The sequence below is a fragment of the Ischnura elegans genome, chromosome 1 (genome assembly GCF_921293095.1).
Source record: "Ischnura elegans chromosome 1, ioIscEleg1.1, whole genome shotgun sequence".
Lineage (NCBI taxonomy): Eukaryota > Metazoa > Arthropoda > Insecta > Odonata > Coenagrionidae > Ischnura > Ischnura elegans.
In genome coordinates this window covers 50,842,316-50,861,710 of record NC_060246.1, presented here as the reverse complement: position 1 = coordinate 50,861,710, position 19,395 = coordinate 50,842,316, and the positions used below count along the sequence as shown (strand labels likewise).

The 19,395-nt window shown below is 36.2% G+C and overlaps 2 protein-coding genes across 2 annotated transcripts; one reads left to right on the top strand and one right to left on the bottom strand.

Moving 5' to 3' along the window:
- Window positions 1-3,242: 3,242 nt before the first annotated feature.
- LOC124160066 (cytochrome c oxidase subunit NDUFA4) lies at window positions 3,243-3,961 on the bottom strand. The gene is made up of 3 exons (XM_046535792.1): window positions 3,765-3,961; window positions 3,538-3,684; window positions 3,243-3,465 (listed from the first exon to the last, which is right to left on the bottom strand). The coding sequence occupies exons 1-3, from the start codon at window positions 3,804-3,806 to the stop codon at window positions 3,403-3,405; spliced, it is 252 nt and encodes an 83-aa protein (XP_046391748.1). The 5' UTR covers window positions 3,807-3,961; the 3' UTR covers window positions 3,243-3,402.
- Window positions 3,962-4,020: 59 nt separating this feature from the next.
- On the top strand, window positions 4,021-19,395 carry LOC124160034. Its single transcript, XM_046535790.1, has 4 exons — window positions 4,021-4,142; window positions 4,242-4,616; window positions 11,960-13,653; window positions 18,178-19,395. The coding sequence occupies exons 2-4, from the start codon at window positions 4,361-4,363 to the stop codon at window positions 18,904-18,906; spliced, it is 2,679 nt and encodes an 892-aa protein (XP_046391746.1). The 5' UTR covers window positions 4,021-4,142; window positions 4,242-4,360; the 3' UTR covers window positions 18,907-19,395.

Sequence of the window (19,395 nt, the reverse complement as noted above, 5' to 3'; positions counted from 1 at the left end):
TCACTGGAGAGCACAGAAAAATATACTTTCAGCATGTGATTGCTTACATAGAAAAAATTCCGACGAAAATTTGTGGCTTTCGTCTCCCAGGTCAAGAAATGTCCTGCTAATTATTTTCGTCATTTGTAGGGAAAGGATTAAGGTCTTACTTAGCTATTATTCATATCCATTATACATAAAGTCTTGAGAAATCTGCTTCATGAGGTTGCCAATTAAGTCATCCCATATCCTTCCGCCAACATTTAGAAAATGCTTTTCACAAGTCTTCTTCATTACTAACTCAGGAAGGTTACACAAATGTCAAACTGAAATTACCAGACTTTCCGTACTACATTCATGAAATTTATTTAAGGAATATTAGTGTCTTTACAGAAAATTGATTAGAAAGGGTAAATGAGCGGCCCTAAAATTTAATGGGGAAGTATGACTTAAAATGAATTTTTCTAATTAAGGAGGTAACTCGGAGGTAATGAAAATCTGATTGTTGCATTTGGGTGCAAGAGCCGCTAGCAATACCAGTTGGTCACAGACTCCCATTCCCTCAGCCAAGAAGGGTTCTGGCAGGAATCAAACCAATGACCTTAAAGTGAGCAGGCAAGGGCTTCAAACCCATAGTCACCATTTCTTGCTGATATTTTCAATCAATTTTATGATTAGCTCATAGCCTTCAGAAAAAACAGTATTTCTATTCTGGGTGTGGCATCATTACCTGTAGGCATAATGAATTCATTTTACAATCTTAAAGAGGTAGCCACTTTCCCTTGGGATACAACTTAATCATGGTAGAAAGGCTTGGGCATTCTAACGACTCCTATTTGTATTCAGGGGAGTATATCAGAATTACTCTATTTGGCCACCAATGGCAAATAGGTTCAATAGTAGGTGCTACATAAAAGTTATTGATACCATGTAATAAAAAAACAGATCAGTTGGAATGGACATGGAAATCAAAACCAACTCCGAAAATATGGAACCAATTATGAGCATCAGAAACTTACTAAGTACCTAAATACCAGAAAAAGAAAGCAGCTATGACTGTAAGAACATATTATGTTTGGACAGTGACGAGGGTGGAGAAGCTTTAAAAGATATCAAACAGGACAAAGAAACAAATATGTACTATGTATACCAATTGAGACTGCTAGCTGAGATGAAATTTAGGGACTATAACATTGGTGTGTACACGGTGATGTCTAGTCGAGGGGACAATTCAGTGATGGCAGCTTTAGGCAGAAATGGAGGAATCATCTGGCAAGCAATAGGATTCTGGTATTGGAATGAAATAATTAGTGAAACAAAATTGGAGAATTGAATTAGGAATATGAAATGTGTTTGAATGTTGCCCAAAAATTATTTCCCTTTGTATGGCAACAGATTGTAAATGTTTCAACTGATGAGTAGAACCCCACATCACAATGGTTTTTTTTACTATGGCTTTCGCATATGAGGACCCTAGAAACCTATGGTTATTGGTACAATTTTATAATTTTGAAGCTAAGAGCAGATAAGGATCGGTGTGGTACATAATAGCATTGTGTCAAACGGAATCCAGATTCAGTGAACCCCTTGGCTACTGCAGTGGTCAGATGATCTGTACTGGCTTAGTGTGCGCTTATAATATTGCACATTTTTGCAATTTTGTTTCTAAAAGTACCGCAATATTCCATCAAATATCTTAATCTATGTCTTAATTTTTTATGATCTGTGGACAGTAAAATTCACTGTTGCACCTAAAATTGATTATTTGTTTGGAAATAAAGAGGATTCAACATACAGCATTAGCTTTTTGATCAGTCCTTTGGAATGGATTTATTTCATAAAGGAAGGGTCTACTGTACGTGATTGTTGTGGTTACTCCTTAAAAATATGTCTTATACACACAGTTTGATAGCAGTTTTTCATAAGCTCCCCTCAAAATCAACTGCCTAATTTCACAGATTATGGGTCAAGAACAACGAATGAAAGACGAAGGCTTCCGCAGTACAATTAAAAGTCCAGTAAAATTGATCGCTGTTTTTGTCCGGTGAGAGTGAATTTCACACAGGAAGAGAGCATTAGATTTTTGAGAGGGAGACGGAAATTTCCAAAAACTTGGTTTAAATTGACTATTATGATTGTACATGATGATGCCACTTAATGATGAAATATGTCATACAAACATGGAATTTATTAATGGCAGCTAAGCAGACATTGAAAGAAGCAGAGAAATCAAATAGGGAAGAACCTGTCAAGTTCACCAACTTTCCAGAAAAATGGCCCCGGGGCTATATTCATAGATCCATTTGGTCTTAAACATTGCAGCAAATGATCTTATGCTTGACTGATCTGCTGCTTCTTAAGTCTATACCTAGCTGCCATAAAGTAACATGCTCCAAATTCATAATCTCAAAATTTGTTACCTTATCTCAATAGTGACTCAAAATATATCATCAGCTGCAGCCTTCATTATTAAGAAACCAGAAGTATAACAGTAAATTATTCAACCTAAGGACGAGCCCTAAATACCATAGAGAAGATGCTCCAGCAATCACCGAAGCGGCTATGCAATGTATGACTCAGCAGACTCGAGAAATTTGGATTTCCTCTTTTTCTATAGTACCAATTATGACACAAATGAAATAAACTTTTGGATGCTTAGAAATCACCTCCCTTTCGTATCACAATACTTCTGTTCATGCTTACAGCGGCTGTCAAATTTTGGTTATTCGTCATCTTAAACGGAGGTTAAATAGCATAGTTCCACAAACATCTAGGTGAGAGATCCCCTATGAAAAAATTGTATAAACCTGTTTCAAAATTTTATACAATTTATACAATTACCATGGTAATTGTATAAAATTTTGAAACAGGTTTATACAATTTTTTCATAGGGGATGTTTCGATATCGTGCAAAAGGATGAAGGCAATAAATCCCCAAGTAGTATTCACTGCTAAGGTAAGGAGTGTGCATTGCGTGAGTCACCATGGCGAGGTTGATGGAAACCATACAACCTACTTCACCCGTTGTACAATAAGCTAACATCCCCAACGGCAACCAACTGGTAGACGTGAGTCCTCTTAAACAGTCAGTTTCACATACAAATATTAAAACCAAAAAAGTGATCTTTCGCCGGCGAAAGGAAGGTCACACATTCCCTCTATGGCTTAGCAACGTAAGAATAACCTTTAGAAGTGTCCTGATATAAAACAATTCATTGCACACCTAATATCTAACTAATTGACCTTCAATAATTTGGCGAGAATGCAACTAGGTTACGTCATTTATTAGAAAATATTTATACAGGCGAGACTTCAATTCCAGTTCTACGAGCATTTTAACACACTACATTGGTACTTAAGACACTTCAAATTGTCTCGAGTGGAAGTTGATACCATTTCTTCTCACACTAAATACAACATTCCTTAATTATCATACTTCGGTGCAGGGCTCTCAATCTTGGAATAGTCTCTGATTGGGGAATAAAACTGGAAAGAAAATATAAATCAGGAACGCATTCGAAAAGGTTTATAAAATATTAATAGGTCACACAGTGATACCTTGTATTGCTTATTGGAATATTCATTCCACGGCTCAGGGTTCGTTTTCCTGTTCCATGTAACATCAGGATTTTTTGTGGCCAATCTAATGGTATAAAATGTGGCAAATAGACAACCAGCACCGACACAAACGTACAAAGGTATCAGCTGCAAGAAAAATATTACGTCTTAAAATTCAAATATGCAACCTTCCCTTATCTACCTTAATTTAATTCATTTAAACTCACCGAGGGATGCTGCTTAACACTCTGCAAACTCAATCCCTTCATTTCTGCTAGTTATCTGCCTTAATAATCCAAATTAAAGTCGATGAGACCTAAGATCTCAATTTCACCGTGTCCAAGAAGTTTCAATAGGGAAGAAGAAACAAGAATAATTTTTAATGGACGATCTCTTGTTGAGAACGCCACGACTGGATATTTAGTGAACTATCTTGGGATGTTGGTGTTAATCAATTGTTTTTCTTTTATAGGTTGATAGCGCGATTGCGATTGCGCTTCTTAGCGTTTCCCAGTTCCCATATTATAACTTGTTCCCTCTAGACCGATCTGTGTTATTCTACGAATGTGAACAACAAATGAGAATGGAACAAAAATTCATGAAATGTTCGTTACTTGCAACTTATCTTTTTTAATCAGATCTTTATGCTATCTAAAATATAGCTGAATAAGTATTTTATTTTGCCATGGCCACTTATATTACAGGGTGAGAATTCTTGCGTCCCATCCAGTGATTCTTCGTTAATTTGAGGGTCAAGGTGGCTACGCGAGATCGAGAAAAGTAGCTGTACGTGTTGTGCTGAATCCGAAGAAACATTCTTAAAATGGTTCAAAAAGAGGATGACACGTTAATACTTCTAACCCCAGTGGAGGAGGATTCTTTAAAAGAAGGAAGTGTACGGACGAAGAACACGCGTAGATCGTATGTGGTGTCAGGAATATCTTCGTCTTTCTTATGTGGAGCCGGTATTTTTATTTCGAACATTGTTTTGTTGTGCCGAGGCGAGGGAAGCTGCAAGGAATCAGAAATTTTCCGAGTTACATCTATGCTTGGAGGTATTATATCTTCTCTGATCGTTGGTGAGTATAATTAGGCAATATTTATTTATTCTGGTCAATGCATCAAACGCAGAAAATTACTGGCATGCATCAGTATTATTATGTATTTAAATTTCTATTCCCCATTCGATAAAATTCGCCATTAATTGACTTGCTTGAATATTCATAGGTAATGTATTCCTCTGTAATGAGACTAAGTTAAAATATTTATTTTTAAGTAAATGGAGTTCTTATGTGTATAATATCTTGACCATTATTGGAATTACATAGCAAATATTTCTGTTAAAGTTACTACGAGTTTGTGCGGACAGCATGCATTCATCATGACCTCTTACCTATAGACACCTGTGGAAGGTCCTTGCTGTGGATAAATTCTAGAAGGCAGAAAGGGGGAAATCTAAGGAATCTTTGATTACTGATGAAACTGTTTAAGAAAAGAACTCAACGTATAGATGTGCTTTTTTCTTGTTCTGCGCTTATTATTTTATTCTCCTCTTTCATTCACATAGACATTCTACAGTATCACCCTCTGCTGGCAGCACACAGCATCCCTCCCCAGTTAACTAGTTAAAGATTTAAAGTAAATTCAAATTTAATAATCAAGAATAGTGCTTATGTTTATAAAATAGAATTAAAGCTAGAATGAACTTGGATTGAAGGTGTGAGAGCAAATAAACACAAAGTATCATCCAACTATATGCAACCGGGTCATTCCATGTCAGTTCATCCAGGCATGACACCCACCGACTCGGATTTTGATGAAACTTGGCAATTTTCATCCTTCCATGTAGGAATGAAACAGTGTAAAATATTTCTTGGCTATGTGTAATAGCTTTTTTTTCACGACCATTTGAAGTTTGGGTGAAACTGCAGTTTTTCAATGAATGCGATCTCCAGAGGCACTTGTACCTCTAGAGGGAAATAATTTGTCTCAGCCATAGTTTTCATCAGATTCTTTTGAAAATTGGCAGGTTTATTATAGAAGTCATGAGGATTCCATTAACTAAATGAAAAATATCCTAAGGGATATTGGAAAATCTCTAAACTCATATGTTTCACATGATTTTAGAAAATTTTGCGTCAAAAACATGGTTCTATAAAACATCAAATTTTGACCTGAGGCAATATCTGAATCAAGTTAAATTATTTTTTCTAATATTCCTCAAGGTATGACCCACCACCTGTAAAAATAAAATTCATGGCTTTTTGCTTGCTTTGTTGTTAAAAAAAAATTTACGTAAAAAAATCCCTTTTCATGACTCTGGTAGTCAGTGTTGGGTCCTCCTTCAAGTGTGATGAAATGCTTGTGTTAACTGTTTTCTATATCTAAGCAAATATTTACAACATGAACCTAGTACATAATAAGTTCAAAAATTAAAACATTTTTTGTGCGTAGGTTGTTTTTCTCCCAATAAGAAAAATATATTTTTGAAATAGAATATTTTAAGGAATTCATAGCACTTACCCATCATTGCTGGGGATAACTTCATTGTTGCTTTATAAAACACATCAAAATGCAGGATACATGTTAATACAAGTTAACTTTCTCCATTTTGTATTGACAAAAACTTCACGAATGCGTTTTACTTCATTAATGTTGCACAAATTATAAATCAACAATCACAATATATAGTCACTTTTGTCTGTGCATCAGTTTGTGGTTAAATAGCATAGTATCCAAGGTCTTCACTGAGGCCTATCTCTGAGAAACCTAATATTTCAGTTGACACTAGAGTTACATTTTTTTTCCCAGTAGTGGTAATTCCAAGTTTTCCTTTAAAATCCAACAGCCGCTGGTTCACACATTCATTGTCTTTCTCTGAGAAGTAATACCAGTTCAGAGAAGTAATATCAGATAGACTACATCATGGTAAGACAGAGGTATAGGAATAATGTGAAAAATTTGCACAGCTTCCTTGCAGCGGATGTGGATGCAGACCTCAACCTGGTACTAATGAATTGAAATGTAAGATTCAAAATTCAACTAGTCAACATACTAATAAAATGTACAAATAATGTTCAGGCTAATGAGGCTAGCTCGGGAATGAGGTTTCCTGAAAACTGACATTGGAGAAAATCCTTTTTATCAAGTCAGATCTTGAGTGCTACAGCCAAAGGAATTAAAGAGGATGTAAGAGAGAATAGAAATATGGGCGAGTTTAATGAAAATGGCATATTTTCCATAGAGCAAGCTAAAGCTGAACTTTTCAATTTATTCACTAAAGAGATGGTGAAACAAATACCAAATAACCATATATTATATTATAATGTGCCACTGCCAGTGGTGCATAGCCAGAAATTTTATTCGGGGAGGGGATGGTCCAAAATCAGGGGTGGATATTAAAAAAAAAACAGAGTACCACGTAGAGGGTTTCAAAGTACATAGGTAATTGTAATACTTTTCAAAACCGAAAAAACTTCATTTTACCAAGAAATCTTTTAGTTCATGATATTTCAATATTTTGTTTTCTTTTACGAAGCAAAGTAATTGTGTTAAAATATTTTGGGGGGATCCGCACCCCCCTTCACTATGCCACTGGGCCAGTGGCATAGTGAAGCATGGCTGTAATGGCGGTAGCACTCAAGATCTGACTTGATAAAAAGGATTTTCTCCAATGTCAGTTTTCAGGAAACCTCATTACCGAGCTAGCCTCATTAGCCTGAACATTATTTGTACATTTTATTAGTATGTTGACTAGTTGAATTTTGAATCTTACATTTCAATTCATTAGGCAATAAGCCTTTTCCAGAGGGTTCCCCAAGTGAGTGAAAATGAGTTACATTTTAGAGATGATGATCGACAATCCCATTAAAACCGCTGAAAAATATATTTTAAATATGTTTTGGTAATCCGAATATGTATTATTTTCATCCACATACACATTTTGGGTCCTTAGAAATGTTAATGTTCTTGATAAATACATATCTATGCCTTCTCTGAGTGCCTGGACATTAATGAAATGATGCCACTCCTATGACAAAATTATGGTGGATTATCTCAAGCCTGCATGGAGGTTACTAATTAGTTACTTCCAGCTTCATAGGATAACTGCAGCAGTTAGTATATTTGTAGCTCTAGTGGATACAAATGTAAAAGAACATTAAATACCATTTTGGAATTAATTCCTCTGAAAGTAGATGCTGGGCAAGTGGCTATTCTGCATTATTTACAGTTCATGCATTTGGCACTGAGGCTTTTAAACCACATTAGTAAATTAAAATTTATCGGAAATTTTCCCCTTGCCTGGTAATTTTAATTTTCCAAGTACATAGTATTGACAAATTCCCAATTTCAAGTAACTTTTAATTTACTAGTACATATGTTTGAAATCCTCCGTATTAAGCCTGAAATAACTATCAAACCATACTGTAACAATTCTTGTTGACAGCAAAATAAACAAAAAGAGTATTGCGATAAAAATAGTGGCGGTCAGGCATACTCATCGTCGCTCCTGATGTTTTGCCGGAAGTATTTATTAATTGTGTTGGCAGTTTTGATGTAAATTGGATTTGTGAAGTAATAGAAGAGTTGTTGCTCCCGGTTTTTGTCGTGAGTACTCTTCCTAGACAATTGCATTTGCTATTCGTGTTGACTACATTTGAGAGGTAACAGTATGTGTCGTTGTCCTGATTTTTATTCTTATGGACTGGTCCAGGGCTATTGTGTTTAAAATATATGTGATAATTTGATTTGTAGAATTTGATTATTTATGTATGTATTAATTTTTAAAGGTAATCATTACAATTATATACCCTGCATTTTATACGCCAATTTGACAGGTTTTGAAAGGTAGCCTTATATCTGTTATTTTAACCCTTACCTGGGCAAGGAGGGTCCTTTAGCCTTTATTTCAGGTTGTAACATGAGAACAAAATATTCCTGTACTTTGAAATTCCATGACTTTGTTTATACGAACAAATAGCATAGGAAAAATATATTTTTTTATTTAAAATAATATTGCTTCATTTTTAATGGTAAATTTAAACTTTTCCTATCGTAACCGGGCAAGCTGGGTCTGATGGACCCTTCGCATACGCGATCGGTTGCGCATCATCAGAGAGTAAATATAAATGGCAAAATGTTGTAATTTTAAAAGTATTATTTTGGAATATTCAAATATACATCTACATAACCGATGGTGAGCTAACGTAATTGTATATGGCAGGAGGTGAGTGTTCACCAGTTATGCAACATGCTGCACTTGGATTCTTATGTGGACTTATATCCAGTTTGTGCGAGCTTCAATCACGGAGATTATTTTAGCTGTCAAGGCTGGAAAATATTATTAGTGCAAATTAAATTACTAAATTCTTTACGAAGAATTATTATTCTAAGTAACATGGGTGGTAACATGGAGGCAGATACAAGGGGAAGTTGGAAAGGGAATATAGAGAAGGGTGTAAGCTGGACAGTCATTGATGTATAACAGTGGGAAAATCTTGGTGAAGGAGACTGAGATAGGTGAGGAATGACCAATATGCAACAAATATCATTATCTGTATCCATGAAAGAAGAATGGGATGGTTTTTTTCATTCTTTTGCTTATTTCTGTTTTCCACAGTGGTCACCGAAGGCATATGCTGAGAGAACTTTTCCCTCAGTGGGTTTGAGTCACTGGGATACCCCTAGAGATGACTACTGAAAACGAGCCAGGTGTTCCCTAAAAACTCATTGATCCTTGGAATTTCTTTGCAGCATCCATTCAAAGACGTTAGGGATCACAGAAAGCATATCTCCTGCCATCCAGAAAGCATGCATATGATGACACTTTGAATTTGAACGTTCCTCTTCATTACCCCCACTAAAACTCTTCTACCAGTATTTTCCAACCCTAATGCAATGATAACTGTCCATTATTCTTAGTCTACTACTTCTCCTGCACCCCTTGCCCATGTTACCACCAACTTTCACCTCTACATCCCTCCCCTCCATCCTCCTTTCCCATATAAAATATGGCATACATGACAAAAAAAGTAGAGTGCAGGCAAAGTGTTACTGAACAATGTACTTGAAGGCGTATAAGCTATTGCTTATAATAGACTCTGAAAATATTGGCTTTTACACGGAACTACCGCCTCAATGTGTTTTTGTCTTTGCGTAAAAGTAACGGAGTGACGGTAAATATTTACAATTTTCATTCACATACCTGAAGACATCATATGCACAGATAAGTTCGAATAGGTAACTACTAAGGACCCTTGCACACACACCGATTTTGAAATTGCTTGCACACACATTGGCCAAAGCGTGTGAAGCGATGCTTGCACACACACTGGCCAAACAATCACTTGATTGTTGTGCCGATAGATCAGAATTCTTCTGGAAAGTGAGAAAGTGCAGCAAGATCTAGAGGAAAACGGCCAGTCGGACGGTAAAAATCCAGGGTGTGTGCAAGCTCCCATAGAGCAAGCTCTAGTACGCCAATGTACGGCCAGCACCAGCCCGGCACTGACAATCCACAGTGACAATGGCCAGCAGCTAACCAGCATTTTGCTGGTGCTGGCACGTGGTCGGTATGTGTGCAAAATCCCATGCCCTCCCATCGTTCACAATTGGAATGCGGACGGCCGATATTTTACCGGCCGTTCAAAATCGGTGTGTGTGCAGGGGGCCTAAGGAAGTAATTTTAGGTTTTGGATAAGTTCTATGAACTAATATATATGTATTTTTTTAAATTCTTACATCATGGTTAGACAAAAGAAAGATTTTGTCTCAAAATGACGTACAAAAACTGCTGAGCATTGGAGAAACAAGTAACGATGATTTGGATAACCAGCCAATGGAAGAGGAGATTTCAAATAAAGATGATATTGACATGAAGAGCATTGCCTCGTTTTGGTACAGTAGCTAACTGATTGTCAGTCATACCAAAAGATGAACAGAAATATAACATGTGACATTACGTCACTGATATGAAGCTTGCATAGTGCCTTCTGAGTAATGGCCTCATTTTTGCTCAGACTTTAAGAATAAATGAATGATTTATTCCCAGAAAATTTTAAGCCAATTTAAATCGTGAAGTTGTTTCTTCATTGTTTGGTTTCTCCGAAAATGGTAGGTTTGTATCATAACTACCCAAGATGAAAGGTCAGTCGGTAGTTCGGTAGTTCTTCTATCAACCATGCACCATACTAATAAAATTATGGAAGGCATCAATTGTAAACCTGAAATTATCAGCCACCACACACAACTGCACCAAAGGTGGAGTCGATTTCCTTGACCAGTTGGTTCATGCATACATGAGTAAAAGATGCACAAATTGTTGGCCTTTTGCATCCTTCATGAATAGCTTTGATAGAGAGGAGTTGCCGCCTTTGCGGTGTGGATGCATACTGATCCAAATTGAAATGCTAGTAAATATTATTCTAGGAGACTGTTTATTCAATTTGTACCTGAGAATCTGGTTCAGGTCCACATTGAAAGACGATCTGACTTGGGTTTGTCTTGCAACATTATTATGGCAAAGGACATTTTTGATGATGGAATTTTTGAGCCAACACATTAATCAAATTATAATATAGCAAAAAAGAGGTTTATACATATGCCCATATTCAAAATATCGCAAACAAAAACAAATGTGTAACAATTTTGATCAATGAAAATAATGACGTGAAACGTGTGTGTAAAAACGGCAAAAAGATTTGAGCCTACCTTGGGCTTGATGAAATTTAGCTTTTTCCATAACAATAAGTTTTGTTGTTGTTACAATGACTCTTATATCAACCATAAATATTAAGACATTGTATCTCTTATGTCAATTTAATCTGAATTTAAATTATATCCAGCAGAGGTCATTTTTATGAAGAATGAATCATTATTATTTCAGATTACAAATTTTTGGTACTAATTGACATGTAAATTTTTCCTTTTGACCATTAAAAATTATTTTTAAAACATTAATTTTGTATAAATTGGCATTATATGACAAAACCAAATGGTATTTCTGCTGGCAACTTAGCCCACTTGAGCAAAAAGAAAAAACGAACAAGGAGGTTCCAATGGGCCCTGCCTGCCCGGTTATGTTAGAAATTTGAGTTGCCCAAATAAGGGTTAATCCTGTTCATGGGAAACTTCTTAAAATAATTGTTAGAAGACGTGAGGAATGCTGGATGGTGTTGAGCGTGGAAAAATAGTTATTGAGAAAGGTTTTCCTCTAACCCTACTTCTTGATGATTTATGTTGTTCTGTTTTCCATTAAGTACTAGCCCAAAATGGTAAATGTAGTAAATTCAACAAAAAGATAAATGTATCTCATGTTCATAATTCTTATCACCGTAACTAAATTTCATCTGAGTTATATCTGTGTGTACTTCTCCCTATCATTTGTGATTATTTAAACGTTTCCCCTTTTCTATCCCTTTAGGTCGAGCTGTGGACTTCTATGGAAGGCAGTCATCCCTCATGTTTTCAGTTTTGTTTTGGCTCTTTGCCTCTGTTTTCATACTATTTTTGCCATCTCAGACACAACAAAATGTGAATTACTATGATGCACCCTTATCTGAATATTATTTTTGGCCCTCTGAAAGTAGATATTCATCAGAAGACTATCCCCTATCATTTACAGTCAGTGCATATAACACCAAGGTACCTTTACCTTATTCATTTTCTTATTCATATTTACATAACTCATCTGTTGAGGATGATATTATTCCTACACAGCCTGCTGTATTAAAATCCGTTTCTATTCAGAGTTATGGAACTCCCATAAGCGCTGCACCTGCAGAAATTGATAATCATTCTGACAAATTTTTGGTGTCTAAGAATGAAATGCTGAAGTTTTCTGGGCTAAAAGCTGTGAATACAATGATGAATTCAGAGAAACATTCAGTCTTGATTCCTTTACTTACATTTCATCTATTCCTAGGAGCTGCTTCAGCTGCATCAATAGTGACAGTCAGTGTCTATATTTTTGAAACTTCTTCCATTAATTCTCAAGCATGTTGGTTGTCACTATCAGATTTATTCTCATCACTCTTTGTTTTGTTCCTACCAGTAATTCAAGGGCATTTGATACTATTGTCAATAAGTACCTGGTTGCCAATGATTGTTCTTGCTCTGCTTCAAGTAATACCTCTTCCTATGCCTGACTATTTATCTCTTCCACGCTCCCCACATTTTCTTTTACTATCTCTTTTTATGCAAAGAAGAAATTCAATGATGTCAAAATCTGAAGCGCTAATTTCTAATGTAGGCAAGGAAGTGGCTCCAGGCAATACTGAAGCCGAAGGAAAGCAATTCAATGTTAGTTTTAAAAGTTATGCTAATTTGGGGTACTTAAAAATTCCTTTTAAGAAGGCTAAAATTAAAATTTATCATTCCTCAACTAATTCATCTCCAAGAGAAAATGCTGAAAGTAGCTGGTTATTCAATGAAAATTTGAAACATGTAGTATTAGAAACAAACTGTGAGCATTTCCAGCCAATCACCGAGGAAAATGATGCAGGGTCTACTTCCATCAGTGACCAGCAGTCTGAGATGGATTTTTCTGTGGAAAGTTGTGATCATTCAACAGCTAACATAGTTGGAAACCTAAATACTGGTGAAAAGTGTATTGAATGGGAAACAAAAAGATTAGGTGAATTAGGGGAGTCCTTTAACTTGAACAAAAATGTGATAGAAGAGTATGATGATGAGGGGAGTGGAACAGTATTTTCAGAGTCAAAAGATACTTGCCATGCATTAGATTTTCAAGAAGAAAGTACTACTTTGATTCAAGATGCTAATATTCTGGCACAATCATGGCAGGAAAAAGAATCGTTGAGGATATTAAGTTTTCTCAATGGGAAAATTGAGGGATTTGTTGAATGGAGAAGAATTAACGACATGTTAATGGAAGATATCAATGGAATGAAATACCCATCCAAGAATAAATTTTTTCACTATGATACCCATAGCATTTTCTCAACTCTTCAATTAGTTTTTAAAGTAGGCCTACCTCTCATAATAATTCACATGTTTTCTTGTGACTATGGGGCAGTTGTCATATTGAGTGAGACTGTATTTCCTAAGCTTGGATTTTGTAATGTGTCGGGACCAGCCCTCATAACATCCTTGCAGGTAAGATAACTGAATTTTCTTTTGTAATAGTAATTTTACTTTTCTTATGTGGTACAGTGGGGGCTTATATTATTTCAGTGCTCCCTAGCATCTGGTTGTGGTGAGCATGGTCACTATTTGAAAGAGTCTGTCTTGTGAAAATTTTCCCCCTTATATGGTTCACAGTGAGTAGGTAATGTAAAAGTTTACATGTACATTTCTCACTAGTATTAATTAAATAATATATTTAGCTATATAAGCATGTAGGTCACATTATGACATCATGCATGAGGTTCCACTACTAGTTCTTTCTCCAATTTTTTTAAAACTATGCCTCATCGTGTGTTTTCTGCATCTTGCCTGGAAAGTGGTTCACTTTTTGACAAAAAACTGGCACTGAAAATGCTTGAATGCACAACCCCTCTGGTACCACAGTGGTTTTGTATTCTCTGTCATACGAATTCTAGGTGAATATATCAAATTTTAATGGTGGCAAATTGGATGCTGCACTCATAATGTAGATGCTTTTTCTGGTAGTTTTATCTTTGCATAACAGAGATGGAGGTTTCAGAGGATGAAATATAACAGTATTGTGCATTGAATAAGTCTTATTTTGTTACGGTGGAGCATAATCAGGTTATTTTATGTTGTACCTAGATCTTTTACTTGAATATTGCATTCAGGGTATCCATAAGGTTAGCTCTTATTTTTCAGAATTTGGAAAAATTATGTTTTCCTTGTCTCAAATTGACCTAAATGACGTTTATATTGGTGTGCTAAAATGATTACTAAAAAAAGCAGGTATCCATGCCCCAAGGGGCCCAAAGTATTAACCCTTTGCGGTCCAATTTTTTTTTCGGAATTTCATCAGTCTGGTCCAAATTGATTAAAAAAAAAAAAGCTAAAAATACGCATAATTAAAACAAGGTGTATTTATTGTTCTCATTTTTAATTTTCAACAAAATTTTCAGTGTGGTATCTTTTGAAACAATTCCCCACATGTAGCCCGGGATTTCGGTCACAAGTTTTACAAATATATGTTGTTTCTCTTCTTCCACCAGGAATATTTCTTTTGGAACAAACAATGCAGTCTTTATGCTTCCCCTGGGGATGTGGAATAATGATATGTAGCTTCCCATTTAGTCTCTGCTCCTTGTCTGAATCAGATGTTCTTCCTCTCTTGGTTGCACTAGTTCCCTGGGGGAAGTTTCCAACGAGCTCCATCACTAACTGCCTCCTGTATTTTATGTGACTCATTGGCTTAGTGCAGTTAGTCTTGCAACATTCCAGGTACAGGATGTATCCATTTATTATAGAGACCTCCATACTCCAGAAAAACAGCTTTCGCCACCATTTTAGTGTCTTCCGTAGAAAGCAGTAGGAAGAGGTATATTGGTCTGCAGTGTCAACTGCACCCATATTTTTGTATAGTTCACGATGACAGTTGGCTTCTCAACCACTTGTATTTGATCAGTTCCCTTTACTTTCCTTGACACAGTCTCTGAAGCAGATGTGCTCCAAGTACTGAGCAAAGAAACTATGCGTTTATCTCTCCAGGACAGAAAGAGTATATTATCATCGCTTCTAAAGGCGATTACCTCCCCTTTTTTCAATTTGGGCTTCTTGATAAATACAGGGACATCTTTCCGATTAGTAAGAAGTGTCCCAGTTAGGTGGCATCCTAAGGCAGCCAATTCTTTTGCTAGGGTAGGACTGGTATAGAATCGGTCAGTAAAAAAGTGAAGACCTTTGATATCAGGCCACGACTCTTTTAGGTTATTATAAAGGTGCAGGACAATTCTGGAGGTGAAGGAAAGGTCTGGTTTTATGAGGTTATCAGTTGTAATTTTTCTATGGTAAGGAACGAAAGTACAAATATAGCTGGAGGCAGAGTCAGCTAAAACATATATTCTGATACCCCATTTAGTTGGCTTCATCGGGTTGTAAGTTATGAAAGAAATCTTACCCTTGAAACCGATGACAGACTCATCCACTGCAATGTTCTGGCCAGGGATGAAGTATTCTCTGCAACGATCATCTATATATTTCAGAAAGTTGCTAACCTTTTGGGTTCTCGTTTTCAAGGTGTAGTTATTTGGGTCTGTTGTCTCTAAATGGAGCATCCAAAAAATTTGAAAAAAAAACGTTTTCTTGAAAAAATTTCATTGAAAAAAGGAACCCTCGATATGAAATCTTGAGACCAATAGTCCTTCATATGTTGATGACAAATCAATCCCATGTTTATAATAACTCCCAGAAAAGCCCACATTTCATCTTCTGAAACATCATACCAACTGTGCCGTATCGAGTACTTAGTTAGTGTTTGACTTGCTATCTTCCTACGTGCATAATTATTCATCTCCATTATTATTTTTCTCACGAGGCTTGGTGTGAAAAATAATTGAAAATAGTGGAGTGGTGTACTGCAGCTAGCAGGGATCTGCGGACCTTTGGTTTTTTGTCGAGTGTTATACATTAGTCTGGGGGATTCATTGTCCTGGTGTGTTACATTCCTGTACCCATGCACATTAGGACGATTATCAATGGCAGTTATATTAGCATCGGCATCACCTCCTGCATTATCGGAAACTTCTCTTACACTTTCAATGACCGTAGCACGTCCCCTTGGCCTAGCCAAAACAAGTTCTTCATCAGAATCTGAATCTGTAATAGCATTTGATGGCCCAGGATCGGTTTTCTGCCTTTTACAAACCTGTCTCGTCACCTTTGGTCCAGGAGCATTCACCAGGTCACAATCATCATCACTTGAAAAATCTTCAAACTCGTCATCAATGTCACACATATATTCATCTTCATCACTAGTTTCAGCACCAAGTTCTCTTCTTATCTCAGCTTCATCCATTTTTGAACCGCTAAATATAATAAGAATATAATTTATTGTAAAGGAAGCCAAATCCCGTAGAAGAATATCACTGACTTCACAAACACAAAGAAAACTGACTTCACTATGCATAATATATGTAATATTTACAAAATAATAAGGATTTATTTCACCTATAAGAAAATATATGCATAGAACTTACACACAAACTGCAAAAAAATCCGCTAAATGCAAACAGAAGACTCGAGGAACGCTGAAAAATAACACGAACTAATGCCCGATAACAGTAGCAGAGATCGTAAGATGTATAATATTGAAACTCATTTGTTTCATAGTTTTCACAGTGTGAGATACAAAGTATCGCAAGAAAGATGCGTAAAAAGGTTGCAAGAAGTCCAAAAAGTATCATGGAGTGACTACAGGTGGCACTTGCTTACTAATAAGGCATATAATCGCAGCGCGCTCATGTGTCGACCTCAGCTCGACGTTGGACCTGATACTAGCGCACGGGCTGTCGAGCTTGACTCGACGTTGGACCGCAAAGGGTTAAGGTCCTAAAATTGTATATTTTGGTGCTGATAAAACTATCCTGATAATATACACGAAAGTAAAGTCCTTTACAATGCAAATTTTGTTTACTCTGATGTATCCCCAAGTTTTAATGAAATATGGTCCTCTGCATTCTGATCTAACCCTCTGAGTACCACCCCTGTGGAGCCTCTAAAGTATGGCCACATCACATACTCCTAGATACTACCCCTCCACCTCCTCCCCTCCCCTGGCAAAGTCGATGTTGCTAGTCTATGTAAGTATCAAAATTTGCATGTTTTAGTATTGAATAATTTTTGTTTGGTGTCTTGATTAATATTTTTAAATACTGCTATGTAGCTATTTTATGCATCCAATGTACTGATGCTCATTTTTACATTGTTGACCTGTCATTGGAACGTAACAGTTCAATTGAACATCACAACAGTTCAGTGGATTCCAGTGAACAGGCTGTATATCTTTAGAAATAATGAGAGCAACCAATGATGGAAGCAACCAGTGAAAGAATGTCTGTGAGGGAAAGAGTTACATATTTTCCCTACCATACCCCTGTAACGCATTTGAAATAGTGCTTGAAAAGGTGTCCATTGAGTTGTTGTCAGTTTTCTTTGTGGCTCAACCCCTAATGTGTACAAATAATTTTAACTGCTAAATAATTACTTTCAGGGTTAAATTAGTGACACACTGATAAGTTTGCTTTATTTTGGTTCATATGGTCTTAGAACATTAATTTAATTGATTATTTGTTTGGTTAATCTATGGGCACCCATCAATTACGTGAAGTAATTTTTGGATCCATCACCCCTTTGTGTGATATCGTGAGATTTGACTTCACCCCTGCCTCTAATCTCGCTTAAGATCATTCAAAATGCATATTTTCATTGCAAATAGCTATCCCTTTCCAACAAAATAGCTAACCATCAGAGGTCATGATGAGATGGTATCGTCTTTAATAAAAAGAAATCTTTAATGAGCTGTAGAAAATGACCCCCTCTAAAAACCTCCAACCGTATGCAATCATGGTGAAATCATCAGGTTATCATTACTTTTTGTTTATCATGAATTACTTGGAAATAGAACGAGTAGTTACATAAACATCCCTGAGTAAATGTTCCCTCTTGGTCATAAACTCATCTTAACTTTTTTTATTTTAGGTCATGTCTTCTGGAACATCCGTCTTGGTTTTGGATAAACTAAAGAATCAAATGGTCTTCAATTCTGCTGCTGTTATAATGACCTCATCTTTAATTATACTATGGTTTCTTATTCCATCTATACAGGCACCAAATGATGGTGAATTATTGTCTTACTCTAGAAGTTCACCCACTCCGAATCCAATGCTCCCTACCTTATATCCATTCCTTCCTACCCCTTTGCCTCAAGTTCTTAAAGGTAGAGATCATTTGTGCCTAGGCGACCAATTTGAAAGCATTCCATCTCATGCATGGAATCATGTTGAAAGTGTATTTGATGGGAAAAAACCAGTTTCCTCAAATTCTCCCAGTATTTGGTTACCAGCTTTCATTTTAGTGATATATGTCGTGACAAGCTCTCTTATTCTACTACCTTTGGCTCGTCTTATGTTGGTATCATATTTTCCTATTCACAAAAGAGGAACCTGTGTTGGTGTAAGTTTTTCAATAGAATGGATTTTGCGTCTTGTCATGATATTTTTCCCACGATCCTTTATTGACTCTTATGTGGGATTTATCCTTTGTATTGGAGCACTGTTATTATGTATATTATATTTATGTATGACAAGCTTTAATATGTCCTCAAAAGACAAGATTTTCCTATCAGAAATTAGGCATAAAAATGTTTCTCACCCCTCATCATATAGAAAAATCTGTAATATGTCAGAAATGAATAGTACTGCAGTATGAATTTTCACTCTCTAAGTAGCTACATGTATGTATACATAATATGATGTATTGCAACACTAACAATGAACTTCTATGTGATGGAAAATTAATTTTTAGGAGTACGTACAGTGAAACTTCTCCTGAGGCAGCTTCCCACAATGTGAATTCCGTTTCATGCTGTTTTGACATTTTACCTCAGTTTGCTCTATTTGCCTTTAGTGTTACATAATTTCTATTGCTGAGCACTTGAAATCTGAGAAAAATATTTTACTTTGAGTGGACCTGGCTGATTACTTGAAGTAACTGCCTTTCATATCCTTACACTGTTGTCTCAGCTCGCCAGCCCACTTGTGTGACAGGGTGATTGTGTACCTATTATTTGCCTTTGCAGAACTTCTCTGCCACTGATTTCACAGATAGAATCATGCAGTTATTATGTTATTTAAGAGTGCTTCCTGGACTCATTGAAAGATTTCTTTGCCAGTTTGCGTTCTTTTTAGCGGCAATAAC